The 12,865-nt window shown below is 43.4% G+C and overlaps 1 protein-coding gene across 4 annotated transcripts in view; it reads left to right on the top strand.

Moving 5' to 3' along the window:
* MED15 (mediator complex subunit 15) overlaps positions 1-12,865 on the top strand; it is a 411,818-nt gene that overhangs the window by 393,056 nt on the left and 5,897 nt on the right. For 2 of the 4 annotated variants that reach the window (XM_069215144.1, XM_069215146.1), the window contains one exon: positions 9,898-9,996. In XM_069215144.1, the coding sequence (XP_069071245.1) occupies positions 9,898-9,996 (99 nt within the window). Of the gene's footprint in view, positions 1-9,897; positions 10,054-12,865 lie in introns of all 4 variants that reach the window. The other 2 variants (XM_069215143.1, XM_069215145.1) reach the window with 1 other exon arrangement.

Here is a 12,865-nt window from a genome sequence, read left to right as displayed (position 1 = left end):
TATCAAAACAAGGTATAGCCAGATGGATAGTTAAATGCATCCAAATCTGCTACCTTAAAGCTAAACGACAGCTGCCCATTACACCAAGGGCACACTCAACCAGAAAGAAAGGTGCTACCATGGCCTTTCTAGGAAACATCCCAATGCAAGAAATATGTAAGGCAGCCACATGGTCTACGCCTCACACATTCACCAAGCACTACTGTGTAGACGTGTTATCCGCACAACAAGCCACAGTAGGTCAAGCCGTATTAAGAACATTGTTTCAGACTACTTCCACTTCTACAGGCTGAGCCACCGCTTTTGGGGAGATAACTGCTTACTAGTCTATGCAAAACATGCGTATCTACAGCGACAGATGCCATCGAACTGAAAATGTCACTTACCCAGTGTACATCTGTTCGTGGCATCAGTCGCTGTAGATTCGCATGTGCCCACCCGCCTCCCCGGGAGCCTGTAGCAGTTCGGAAGTTACCTTCAACTATTTGTATATATATTATTTCAACCTTAAATAAGTACATACTTAGTCACTCCATTGCATGGGCACTATTACTACAATTCCACTCCTACCTCACCCTCTGCGGGGGAAAAACAATCGAAGATGGAGTCGACGCCCATGCGCAATGGAGACAAAAGGAGGAGTCACTCGGTCCCGTGACTCGAAAGACTTCTTCGAAGAAAAACAACTTGTAACACTCCGGCCCAACACCAGATGGCGAGCTATGCAAAACATGCGAATCTACAGCGACTGATGCCACGAACAGATGTACACTGGGTAAGTGACATTTTCATTCCCCCAGCGACCAGGAATAAAACACTGGATTTTCCCCAAACTACCCCAACGGAGGAAAAGAAGACACCCGGAGAAGACTGCAAGAAAACCAGTGGTGGATTCCTGAAGAAAGACTTGTGGAGAGAGGGGACCAAGTGCTAGAGTCACAGATGAGTCCTGGAGCAGTAGAGGCTTCTACCTGTGGATGCAGGAGTTGGTAGATGATGATGTAGAACAGGTCAGCACTGCATCCCTGGAGCTGGAGAAGAGTTCCTGATGGATGCAGATGAAGCCCCACAATAGAAGGAAGACTGCAGATGGGTGTCAGTGCAAGAATTCCACCAACAAGCCTTTGCACAGGCAAACTCACGATTAGTGAAAAAGAGGTGCTGCCGGGGACCAGCAAGGCCCAGGAGAATTCAACCCTTTAGTGAGAGTCACAGGTGACCCTCAGTGTCGCAGAGTCCACAGGAGCAGAGGCAGCACCCACAGGAGTCCCTCAAACTGTGTGGACTGGTTTATGTGCGGAGAGCCCTTCAAAGCAAACCAGTGGATTGGGAGGCTACCCATCCCAAGCCAGTCACACCTATTTGCAAAGGGAGAGGGTGTTACCGCCCTTTCCCAAAGGAAATCCTTTGTTCTGCCTTCCTTGGCTTGATCAGATCAAGCAGCAAGAGGGCGGAAAGCTGTCTGAGGGGTGGCAGCAGCTGGGCTGCCCGGAAAACCCTGTAAGACTTGTGTTTGCAATGTTGGGGGTCCTGTAAGGAGCCCCCAGAGTGCATGGAATCATACTTCCAATACTTGCAACAGTATTGGGGTATGATTCTGTCATGTTTGATACCAAACATGTCCAGGTTCGGAGTTACCATTATGTAGCGGGACATAGGTAGTGACCTATGTCCAGTACACGCATAACATGGCATCCCTGCACTCAAAGTCCACAAAAATTGTTCTGGGGTCTGTGGGGGCACCTCTGCTAGTGCAGGGTTTCCCTCACACACAGGTACCTGCACCCTGCCCTCTGGGCTGAGAGGGCCTACCATAGGAGTGACTTATAGTGACCTGGTGTAGTGACCTGTAGTGAAAAAGGGTATATGCACCCATGTCATGCAGGCTGCTATGGCAGACCTGCAGAAGCCTTTGCATGGGCTCCCTATGGGTGGCAAAATAACTGCTGCAGCCCATCGGGATCCCCTGGTATGCCAGTGCCCTGGGTACCTAGGTACCATATACTAGGGACTTACTGGGGGGCGACCAATATACAAATTGTGATTGGAAAAAGATACAATTTAAAGGAGAGAGCAAAACTACTGGGGTTCTGGTTAGCAGGAAACCAGTAGACACAGTCAAACATACTGACAACAGGCAGAAAATGGGGGTAAGAAAGAGGGCACTTTCCTACAGGTATACTCCACAACAGTGTCATACACCAAGGCAACAGAATTATGGTCCATAAAGATACAAGGGTGGCATTCTGTGGTGAGGCTATCATTCAACATCTCCTGGGTCACATTACAAAAGAATAAATACACAAATGGGTGACCACCCGACTTCAAAAGACGATCGGATATGTATGAAAGAAGTCTACAATTTGACTTCCACTGAGCATCGACGTTAAGAGGCCATACAGGTTCACCTAAAATGAATTTACAAATCAGTCCCCTTCTAGCTTGTCTTAGGGGGCAAGACAAACTTCAAGACCTTTACAGAGGTGCCATCTTATGATTATTCAAGGGATAGTGGCACCCAACGCAGGTTGTCCGCCTCAACAAGAACTTAAAAAAATTAAGATAAAATTGCAGCAGACCCCCATAGTGGGTGAGTGGCCAGCTGTAGTTTGTGTTGATTAAAGACGCAGCAAATTACACTGTGTTCCTGACACTCACAGGCAGGACAATAAAGCATGCAACTGTGAGTTAAGTAGGTGCACAATGCCATTTTAACCCCTTACTTACAAAAATGGTCACCAGATGGGAAATAAAACATACTAGTGTTTGGTAAGGGTGAAGTCAATGTGCTACAATTTCTGATGTTGTAGCATTTTTAGAGCATTTAAATGGAACTAATTATAAAAAGTAAATTTGATGCTAATTAAGTACATAAACAATATACTTTTTAGGTCAGTGGCGTAGCAGCTGCTAGTAATCTCTGATCACATGCCATAGACTGTTGTACTAAGTGCTAATCTTGGGTTCCAGCTTAGCGTGCTACTCAGCGATAAAAACACTTAAATACCTTGTCCAGTGCCGTAAGCGCTATACAAATACATTTAGAATTGCAGCTGTATACATATACAAAGAAAGGTCTAATATGGAAGACTTATTAGTCACTTTTAAGTTTTTGCTCATTCCTTCACAAGGAGTAAATACAGTTACATAGTCTATGCACAGCTCGTGAATCTAGAAGAGATTTCATGCTGCTAAACAAAGACGTTACTCACCTATAACAATGGTTTTGCATCCTGAAGCTCTCCTGGATTCATGTGTAATGCTCCCACTCCCCAGTGAAGGACGACAAAATAGAAAAAGGTTATGAAAAATATAAATAAGTGCAAAATAAATCCAAAGTAACTACACAATAAATATATATGTACTTTGGGCTGCTTTAGTTCTTCATAGAAGCCAAATATGCCATACTCTACGTAAAGGAGAGCAGTTTTATGCTCTCATACAGTGATGTGTACAGTCTATCAAACAGCAGAATGATAAAACTGAAAATAACTGTATTGCTCTTCTGTTGCAAACATACACAGGAATGAGCAAAATAAAAATCTAAATACTGAATAAAATATATATATATTTGGGGTTTGAATCTGTGGATCTGTTGCACTGTCTGAGTCACACGGGAGGGCCGTGTTGAGCACTACAGAGGATCCATGGATCCTCATGCACCCCAAAGAAAAAAGTTTTGGGGCAATTTCTTCCCACTGAGGAGTGGGGGGGGACGCGATCCTGCGAGGGACTTGTCAGATCGTGTCATTTTTTGCTTATTTTTTTCTTACTTTTCTGGTTTCAGTGGGGTCCCTCTGGATCACCCATCATTGGGCCTAGGGGGGCAGGGTATGTCATAAGGACTACTGCTGGATTAGGGGTGGCAGCACCTCTGCTTGTAGGCGACTGAGTCACTCCTACACTGTTTGGCAGCTGTCAGTCCAGTCCTGGCTCTCTAGCAGTACCTGACCAAAACACAAACAGTAAAGTTGATTTCTAGCAGCCTAGTGCATGGACTCTGAAAACCTCTCAGGGAAAATCGTGTGGAACAAGTCTTACCCTTTTTTCTCGTTAGCAATTAGTCTCTAACACACACAGGCAAGAAAATAGATGCAGGATAGTTTTAAATACATTTATCGAAAAAAATACAATCTACAATAAAATGCATGAGCTGCAATGATTAGGATAATGATGAATAGCAAAATTAGGATTTTGAGAAAACGAGTGATGTAAATATAAACAACCTCAACATATGTGCAATAAACATGAACATGCATATTCCTTCCTAAGCGTATTTTCTACCCTAAAGAGAACAGGGCGTGATGAACCTTATCTGCCCATGCCATGTCCATGAGAAGCGCACCAACCCCTGTTACCTTAGGACAAGATCAGCCTCCAGTCAGGCTCCTTACAGACACAAAGGCTGAGGTCTGCTGCAAAGTGACGTGCAGTATAGATGGAATATCCTGGGTGGAACCCCCTCTAATGACCTTGGTCTCACGAGGCGTTTTTATGGGCCCCATGTTAACTTGCATCTCAAACTTGTATCAGCAGTATGGTAACAAAATGCCTGACATGTTCATATTTGGTTCTTGTCCAACATAAAACAAAGAGCAGGATGACCATCTAATACGTACATTACTGATATTGATTCTTTCATGGAATGACAGCTTCTCATGAAATAACACTTAGTCTAAAATGCAACCGGTGCTAAAATGGATAATATTGAATAATAAAAACAGAGCATGTTATGTAGATAAAAGGGCACAGGCCTGCAAGCTGAAGCTAAACTAAACTCCTGCACCCAGGCAAACTGAAATTGACCCAGGACAGGTATCCCTGCCCTGCTCCATATCTTTTTATTTTATTTTTTTAAAGATCTTCAGGACAGGACTAAGTCTCCAAGCCTTTGATGGCTGCCAGCAACACTGTTCTCATGTTGCTGACAGCCAGTCAGAGTGCCTGCTGTCACAGGAGTCTCACTGCTGCTAGAGAAAGATGGCCCTAAGGAAATAAAGCTCCTTGGGCCAATCAGAATGCTGAATTTGTTTACATTGCCGCTTCCACATTAGTTTCTGAAACTCTTGTGAGCCCAACTTCCAAAATTATACAATTAGATTTTTTACTTAATTTCTCAAAAACTACTGAACCGTTTACATCAAGTCACAAAAAACAACACTCTGCGTGCTAAGATCTAGCTTCCTGCGGAATTTGTTGTGATCCTGTTTAGCAGGTTTCGCTAGAGCCCTAACTAAAAAAATCTATGGAATATGCATGGGGATTTTACATTTTGGCACTATACTTATGTGTGTACATATATATATATATATATTTATGTGTGTGTGTACATATATATATATATTCACTGAAAATACACAAAGGTTACAGGGACGTTATAGTTAGGTTCAGATTTCACAGACACAGAATCGCAGAAATTCAGCAGTTATAGTTATCTGAAGTAATCATAACTCGTGTCCTCGCCAAGCACAGTTTTCTCCTCAGTAATCTCACAGCAAATGTTGCAGTGATATTATCACTGATGTCATAGAAGATGGCATGAGTGATGTAATATGTGGGGTAATTAGCAGTGCATGGCAAGGGCCAAGGCATCAAAGCCACGAAAGCCTGCCTGTTGCTTTTTAGCAGACTGGGTCTCACAGTGAACAGGCAAAAGTCTTCAATTACAGCCACTTAAAGGATGACATTTCTGGGAGCTTCCCTGGATACAATACAAAACAAAGGCTACATTTCACTGGAAAGACAACAGAGGCTAACAGACTTGGCCCACGAAAATATCAAGAAAATAATACGTTTCGGTGAGATTGTTCAAGTCTATCCTGGGCATGACCTCTCCTGTAAACAACCTAGTCCCATACTCATGCCTCAAGATGATGCCATTACGAGAGGAACTGCAGGTCCATTGGATCCAGTCTCAAGGCACCCTTGAGTTGTTGATATCCATCACCCCAAAGATGATAGACTCTACATTGGTAGTCTCACAAGTTTCATCTGTCTCACGACCTCAAATATCTACCATTGGTTCCCTATTTCTTCATTACGATGGATGCTTCAGTGGACGGCTGAGGGAGATCACTTACAAGCCCTGCAAATCCAAGGTAAATGGTCAGCACGTCAGCAGAATATGCACATCAATAGCCTGGAACTCCAAAGCTATTTTTCTCACCCTGCAAGCTTTTCTTCCAAGGATAGCAGGATCTTCAATGCTGATCTGTACGGACAACATGACCAGCATGTATTACATGAAGCCCAAGAGCTGTGGGATTGGCTTATGACTCGCAACATATTCCTGAAAGCCGAACACGTCTCAGGAGTACATAGCACTTAAGCGAACACCACATGATTGTGTCTTATGTGGGTTTTCAGTGGTTGTTGGGGGGGTGAATTCAATACCAAGCTTGGTTTATATGAACCTCACTGTGATCCCTTTGCTGTCAGTCTGGGCAGCCCCATCCTTAGATGTATTAAAAACAAAATCCCTGGTGCCTAGTGGGCATTAACTGCCCCCCCGGGAGCAGGTTAGTGGCTAGTGCCCTCATGTGCCCACCCAGACTGCAAATTATTTTGTTTGGAGTGGTGGAGGCATTGGCACATCCATTTTGGGCAGCCCCCACCCCTAGATGATAAGAAATAAAAATAAAAAATCCCTGTTGCCTAGAGGGGGGGGGGGGGTGGAGGGATTGCAATACCCATTCCCAGGCAGCCCCCACCCCTAGTGAGGGGGGAGATGGGGCAGAAAGACTTGTCATGGCCAAATAATTAGGGCTTGGGGATCGCCCTCCTGCGGTGATCACCCAAGCAGGAATCCACTAGGGAGAGGGGTACCATTGGAGATTCTCCCCTTTCCAATGTACCTCTTGTCTTCCTCTGTACTTGTGGGCCTGAGATAGCCCCCTGAGCACCGAGGGGGTGAAAGTGAAATGAGCTCATTTCACTTTCGTTTTCAATGAAATGACTGGTCCTTTGAGTGAGAAAAAAAGAAACAGCCTCAGGAGCTGGCAAAGCTCTCCCCCAGCTCACAAGGCTGTTTCTTTGTGCAGGAAATCTCTCTGGTGCCCGCACTAGAGGGATTTCCACTGCCATGTGCGTGTACGGCCAGGGGCTGACACACATGAGCACTGTGGCATCAGATGGCTCCTGGCAATATGACGTATGCAACAAGTCCCTTCTCAAAAGCTCTATTAAACATGTTGATATCACCCATCAGGGTTGGTTTGATAAGGATTGTAGGACTGCCAATCTAATGCTGCAAGTCGCCGTAATACTAGCTCTAGAGATAGAAATCATATAGCCAAAGCAAGGCAACTCTATAACTCGACCTTAAAACAAAAATAAGATGGTCCGTAAGTAGGAAGCCTGGATATATCTTGCAAGGAAATGGATACTAGAAGCTTTTGGACTATAGAAAATGGCAAAATGCAAACCGAAAATAGGGAGATGGTCTGGGTACTAAATGCTTGTTGCTGTGTCAGTCACTTTAAAGGCATGTATTCATTTAATAGCTGCCTGTTCTCATACTCTGATGAGGCCCCCTTAGATATTGAGTTTAACCTCAAAGAGGTCATTAAGGTAATTTCTTCCAGACCCTCTAGAAAAACGACTGGGCCAGCCAGGGTCACTCTGGACCGCTATAAAGATAACATTGCCTTGTGATCCCCAATAATCACCATCACATTGAACTCTGCTGTATCCTGCAGGATTTGTGCCTCATGGTAGCAGGATATCATTGTCCTAATTTTCAAAAAAGGCAACATGCAGGATCCCAATTACTACAGGCCGATTTCACTTTTGAACTGTCATCCTTCAAAGGATTGAGGCCTGGGTCAAACAGGCTTGGGTCCTAATTAGGGTGCAATATAGCTTTATAGAGGGCTTGGAGAGCCTGGAAATGCGCTATAATCCTAGCCTACTGATGGGAAAGTATATCATTACTAATAAAGGTTCTCTTATCTTGTCTTTGTGGACCTCAGCAGTGTATTTGATCATGTGAACTGATCCAAACTATGGCTCATCCTTCATCACATTGGCATGCCCCCAAATTTGGTGGATTTCTTACGAGCACTGCATCATCGGATCACAGCAATGGTTAAGTACAGCACAGATGGGCAATGCACATCTCCTTTTCCCCTGTCCCAAAGCGCTCACCACAGGTTTGTCCTGGCCCCAATTCTGTTTCTTTTGAACATAAATGACTTAAATTAATTTCTTACCACCAAATGTAAAGATCTGCTCATGGTAAATTCTAACCCTGTGCCAGCATTACATTATGCTGACGATGCGGTTCTGCTCTCCTGTGCACCCATTGGTTTAATGTGCCCAGTCAAGAAATGTGTTTTATTTATGGATAATCTGGGCTTAGTCATAATATTACTAAGACTCATTATATGGTGTGTGGCTTGCAGAGCAGTAAAGTTAGGCCTGTTTCCATTAAGGCAACATTTGATGCACATAACAGTGTCTCGAACTGTCTCTCTGATTGCTGTCTCCTCTTCAGCCATGCTTTTGGAGCCCTGGTTGATGTATCCACAAAATTCAGCAGCAAACAGATACTGCCCTTACTAGAAATCTTCAAGTTGAAGTGCCTACCAATGCTTACATATGGGGCTGGAATATGGAGGTTCTGAGATGGTACCTGTCTTCAGAGGGAAAAGAACTGCTTTTGCAGATGTTTGCTATGCTTAGGCCCACACAGCTCTTTACATTTTTTTGCATGAAGAACTGGTCTTGCCCTATGTGACTGACTTGCTGGGGTTCTCTCTACCTTTTCTGTGAGTCTCCATATGGAGTAACCAGGAAGCACCTTTTAACCAAGGAGTCATTGATGACTGCCTGGTATGTGACTTTGGGCTTAGGATCCCATGGGTAGGCCAGAGCTATTCACCACGCCCCATGGCATCCTAAAAGGGGAACTAGGCAAGATCAAGGAACTCTGTCTGAGCAGGACAGTGCGCAACAGAGAGGGTAGGGAGATTATGAAGCCTATCATGAGAGAGCTGGTTTGCATCCACACCGTCAAGGTGTCAAGCCATATATCTTGTATGTAAATAATGTATGGCAAAGGGCACTTAACAAAATTTCGTCTGGGAATCACAAGATGCTATCTTTTTTTCCCTATTGTTCAATTTGACTAAGTCTATTTTATTTTGCCCCTGCAGTGAATCTTCCCCTCAAACCTTGGATCATTTTTTATTAGTTTGCAAATTTTTCAAACCTTTAGGCATTAATTCTTAGTTCCGATCCTTAAAAGCTAGGGGTTTACCAGTTTAAGCCTGCACATTTTGTCTGCATGCTCCTGGACCATGTTCATCTCTGGGAGCTTTCCTAAAGTGCTCTTTGCTGGTGAAAGTCCGTCAGTCTTTAGATTTTTTTCAAGGCTGACTGCCTACTTTTCTATTGGACATATGCACTGAAGATCCATATTTGTTGTTGTTTTTTTTATTTTATTTATTTTTTAGTATTAAGTCACCCTGCATGGAAGCGGGACTGATTACAACGGATGTAGCTATGCGGAATGGCTATGTTTTTAATTATGAACTCCTTTTTCTCTTATTCTTAATGTTTTAATGCATCACTGTAAATACATATCGTATTTTAATGTTTTATGCTTGCCCTTCCATAATTGTTTGTTTATAGTCTAATAAAGAAATCGATCAAAATCTGTGCAGTAATTGTTAAATATTAAGAACTTATTTTAATAAAGGTTTCATTGATAGATTTGTAACTGAGTATTAAACTTTTCAGTTTAAGGTATTTGAGATCAGTACATTTCCTTTTGATGAATTTTAATGTAAAGTTTTAATTTCACCATGAAGTTACTTGTAACACCTAGAAATTGTAAAATTGTGGTTTTAAGTAATGTGTAAGAACAAGCTGTTTCGTAAATCTTATGTTTTCTAGATGACAAGAACCTCCCGAGTGTACCACCTTTGCAGTTGAGCGTCCCAGCTGACTACCCTGATCAAAGCCCACTCTGGATAGACAATCCCCTGCAATATGGTAACCTGCCAGGCAGTTTCAGTGCTACCAACTGTGGGGATAGTATGAGGGCTGGAGGTTAGTCTACCTCTGTCATCCATACACTGATTGATATCAGCGATATTGCATCCACATTTTACATGATTTCTTTTTAAAGCCAAATCAGAATTCTCTTGATTTGCAAACATATATTTATCATGTTGGGAAACTGTACAGGATTTATTTATTGCACACTATAGCTGCAAGTAGCCCATACAGTTAACTATAATAAGATAATGTGGTAGGTGAGTCCAGCCAGTTGGAGTTTGAGTGACAGATGTGTGTGCAGGGCCCCAGAGCATCAGATATGGAGGGGGATGTGGGCTAGTCGACTCTGTATTTGGAGGGTTTGATGGACGTCATTGTGGTTGGGGACTTTGTGGAAAGATGACTGGGATAAGTAATTTCTGATTTACTTTCTGATTGAGAGTAGGTTAGGTGGATTCGTGATGCTCAGAACATAATCTAGAAATGTTGTGGAGGTCTAACAGCTGAAAGAGTGCTGTACTTTCCCATATTGAATCCATTGCTAGTTTGGGGTAGCTGTTGTCATAACTGCTAGTTTGTTGCCCATGTAGGCTGATTTCTTCGAGTATTCCGGGGCTTGTAAGAAGTGCAGTTTAACCCAAAATTATTATAGAGTCAAAGGAATTGCTGCAGCATGTATTTGCTTTGCTGCTAACCTTAAAGGCCTTCTGTGAATCTTGCAGAGTTGTTATTGATTATTACTTCTACCTGCAGATTCCTCACTCCTTTAATCTGCCAGGCACAAGACTGGATTCTGAAAAAAGATGAAATAACTCTTTGTGCCTGCAGGTGGTACTCAACTCTGCTTTCATGCCAGGCATCACCAGAGACTTGCATCACCTGAGCCATGCTAGTGCGACACCCCAGTCCAGCAATATCATTTCCTTTTATCTGCATCCTTTAACATGAATCCTGATAATTCTCCTAAAAAGAAAAAAGTGATTTCTACATTTGTTTTCTGTAGTGCTGGTAGATGTCACCCCTCTAGAAAAAAGAGAGGTCAATTCTGCTGTGAACAAATGTTCATTTTAACCCCCCCTTGATATATGCGTATGATGTCTGGGAAATGAAGCACAGTTCCAGTTTGTGTAAGACATGCACCCTCATTCATACAAAAGCCATCAAAGAGCGGGAGGCCAAGCTTTACATGGCACAAGCCTAAAGTTGGTTGAAATCAAGGTCCCAATCTGAGGTAGAGCTGGATATAACATTTCTCAGGGCCTTCCCATGTCCTCAGAGGATTCGGTACATTCAGGATATGATCCTGACATTTCTGGATTAGACTTTTGTTCTGTCTCTGGTGAACTTTCTAACATCCTGTATCCTGCTGGTCTCTTATGCTACTTAGTACATTTACGCCCTTTGTGGTGCTTAGGCATCCAGTGGGCTCAACACTGGGGAGTGCTGACAGACACCATCAGGATTTTCCCAGGGAGCAGCTGTTGATCTTCAGTGGTGGTCAGTGACAACCTCTTGCAGATGCCCATCCTACCTTTTATAAGCAATGGCAACTGTAGTAGAGTCCTAAGAGATTAGAGGACCTTGGGTCTAGCTTTAAAGGGGCAGTCAGGTTAGGACCTCTCAGACTGCACACTATCCTGTAGTACCCTCAGTATGACTCCATTAGTTAGATAGATATGCCCATTTGTCAAACTGGTCTGGGAACTAGACGATGCAGGTGCTCTCAGCGCAACTACTGTTTACCACCTTCTTTAGAGGCCAGCTGGTGCTTTGTGCTCGGGTATCCCTTCTGCTGAAGGTTTTACTAACTTTACATGTAGGGTAGTCTATCATATTCCCACTTTCTATTCTGTGCCACATACTTCTAAACATGAGAAAGGACGTCATCGGTTGGAGCAACTGGAAACCCTCTAATTCTACATTGATCATACTAAGGAGCCCTGGGTGGATGGCCTGCATTTTTGGGGTTTGCCAGTCCGTAGAAGGAAAGGGCAGTCCAGAAATAACCATTATCCAGATGGGATTGTTCTCTGTATAAGAGTGTGCTATGCCTAGTCCCAAGAAGAAGCCTCAAAGGGGTACCAGACTCTGTCCACCTGCCTCTTTTAGAGACAGGTGGGACTGTGATCTTTCTATCAACCGAGGCTCCATTGACATAAAGCTTTCTCTGTCGGGGTAGTGGCACCCAGAGGAAGGGCATTACATCGCACAACCAGGGTGGATGATGTAATGACCTTGTTTTCAGTCTATCTCCGGCAAAAACAATGACCCCTCAGGTGCTGGAAGAAAACTGCAACAGCAAAATAGTCATTCTACCATTGAATGCAGCTCATAGGTTGTCAGATTGACCAGAAAACACTACAGACAGACTGTGTATATCGTGCAAAAGTGCCCATTCTTTGCAGTTAAGGCATGCTTCTCATGCGGATTCAAAGAAAATGCCCACTCTTTAGCAAAGATTCCAAATTTTGTTTCTGAAGCAAGCGGCAGAACTAACAATTTCTTTTCTGAAAGGCAAGGGGATTTGTTTTTTTGGGTGCAAAGTATGGCCCAAAGCAAGAGTAAAAGGCAAAAAAGAAACACTAAGAACGCTGGCCTTAAACACATCTTTCCTTTTCTCCATTAAGGATACTAGGAGCGCACAATAAGCTTTCAGGACATTCACACTCCAGTGACAAGGAAATACTGCATACTCCAACGTTTTGCGAGAGCACCACTCTCATCGCAAAGCCCTTCCTTTTATCATAAGATCAGTTCCATACTTTCTCAATTGTGGTTGTGCGTTTTATGAAGAATATTTTCATCCATCCATACTTGGATTATTGGCTAACAAAGGCATTCTCATTCCAGACTGCTCATCAGG

The sequence above is a fragment of the Pleurodeles waltl genome, chromosome 11 (assembly GCF_031143425.1).
Source record: "Pleurodeles waltl isolate 20211129_DDA chromosome 11, aPleWal1.hap1.20221129, whole genome shotgun sequence".
Taxonomy (NCBI): Eukaryota; Metazoa; Chordata; class Amphibia; order Caudata; family Salamandridae; genus Pleurodeles; species Pleurodeles waltl.
The sequence above is the reverse complement of the archived record's forward strand: the minus strand, read 5'-3'. Positions and strand labels throughout refer to the sequence as shown.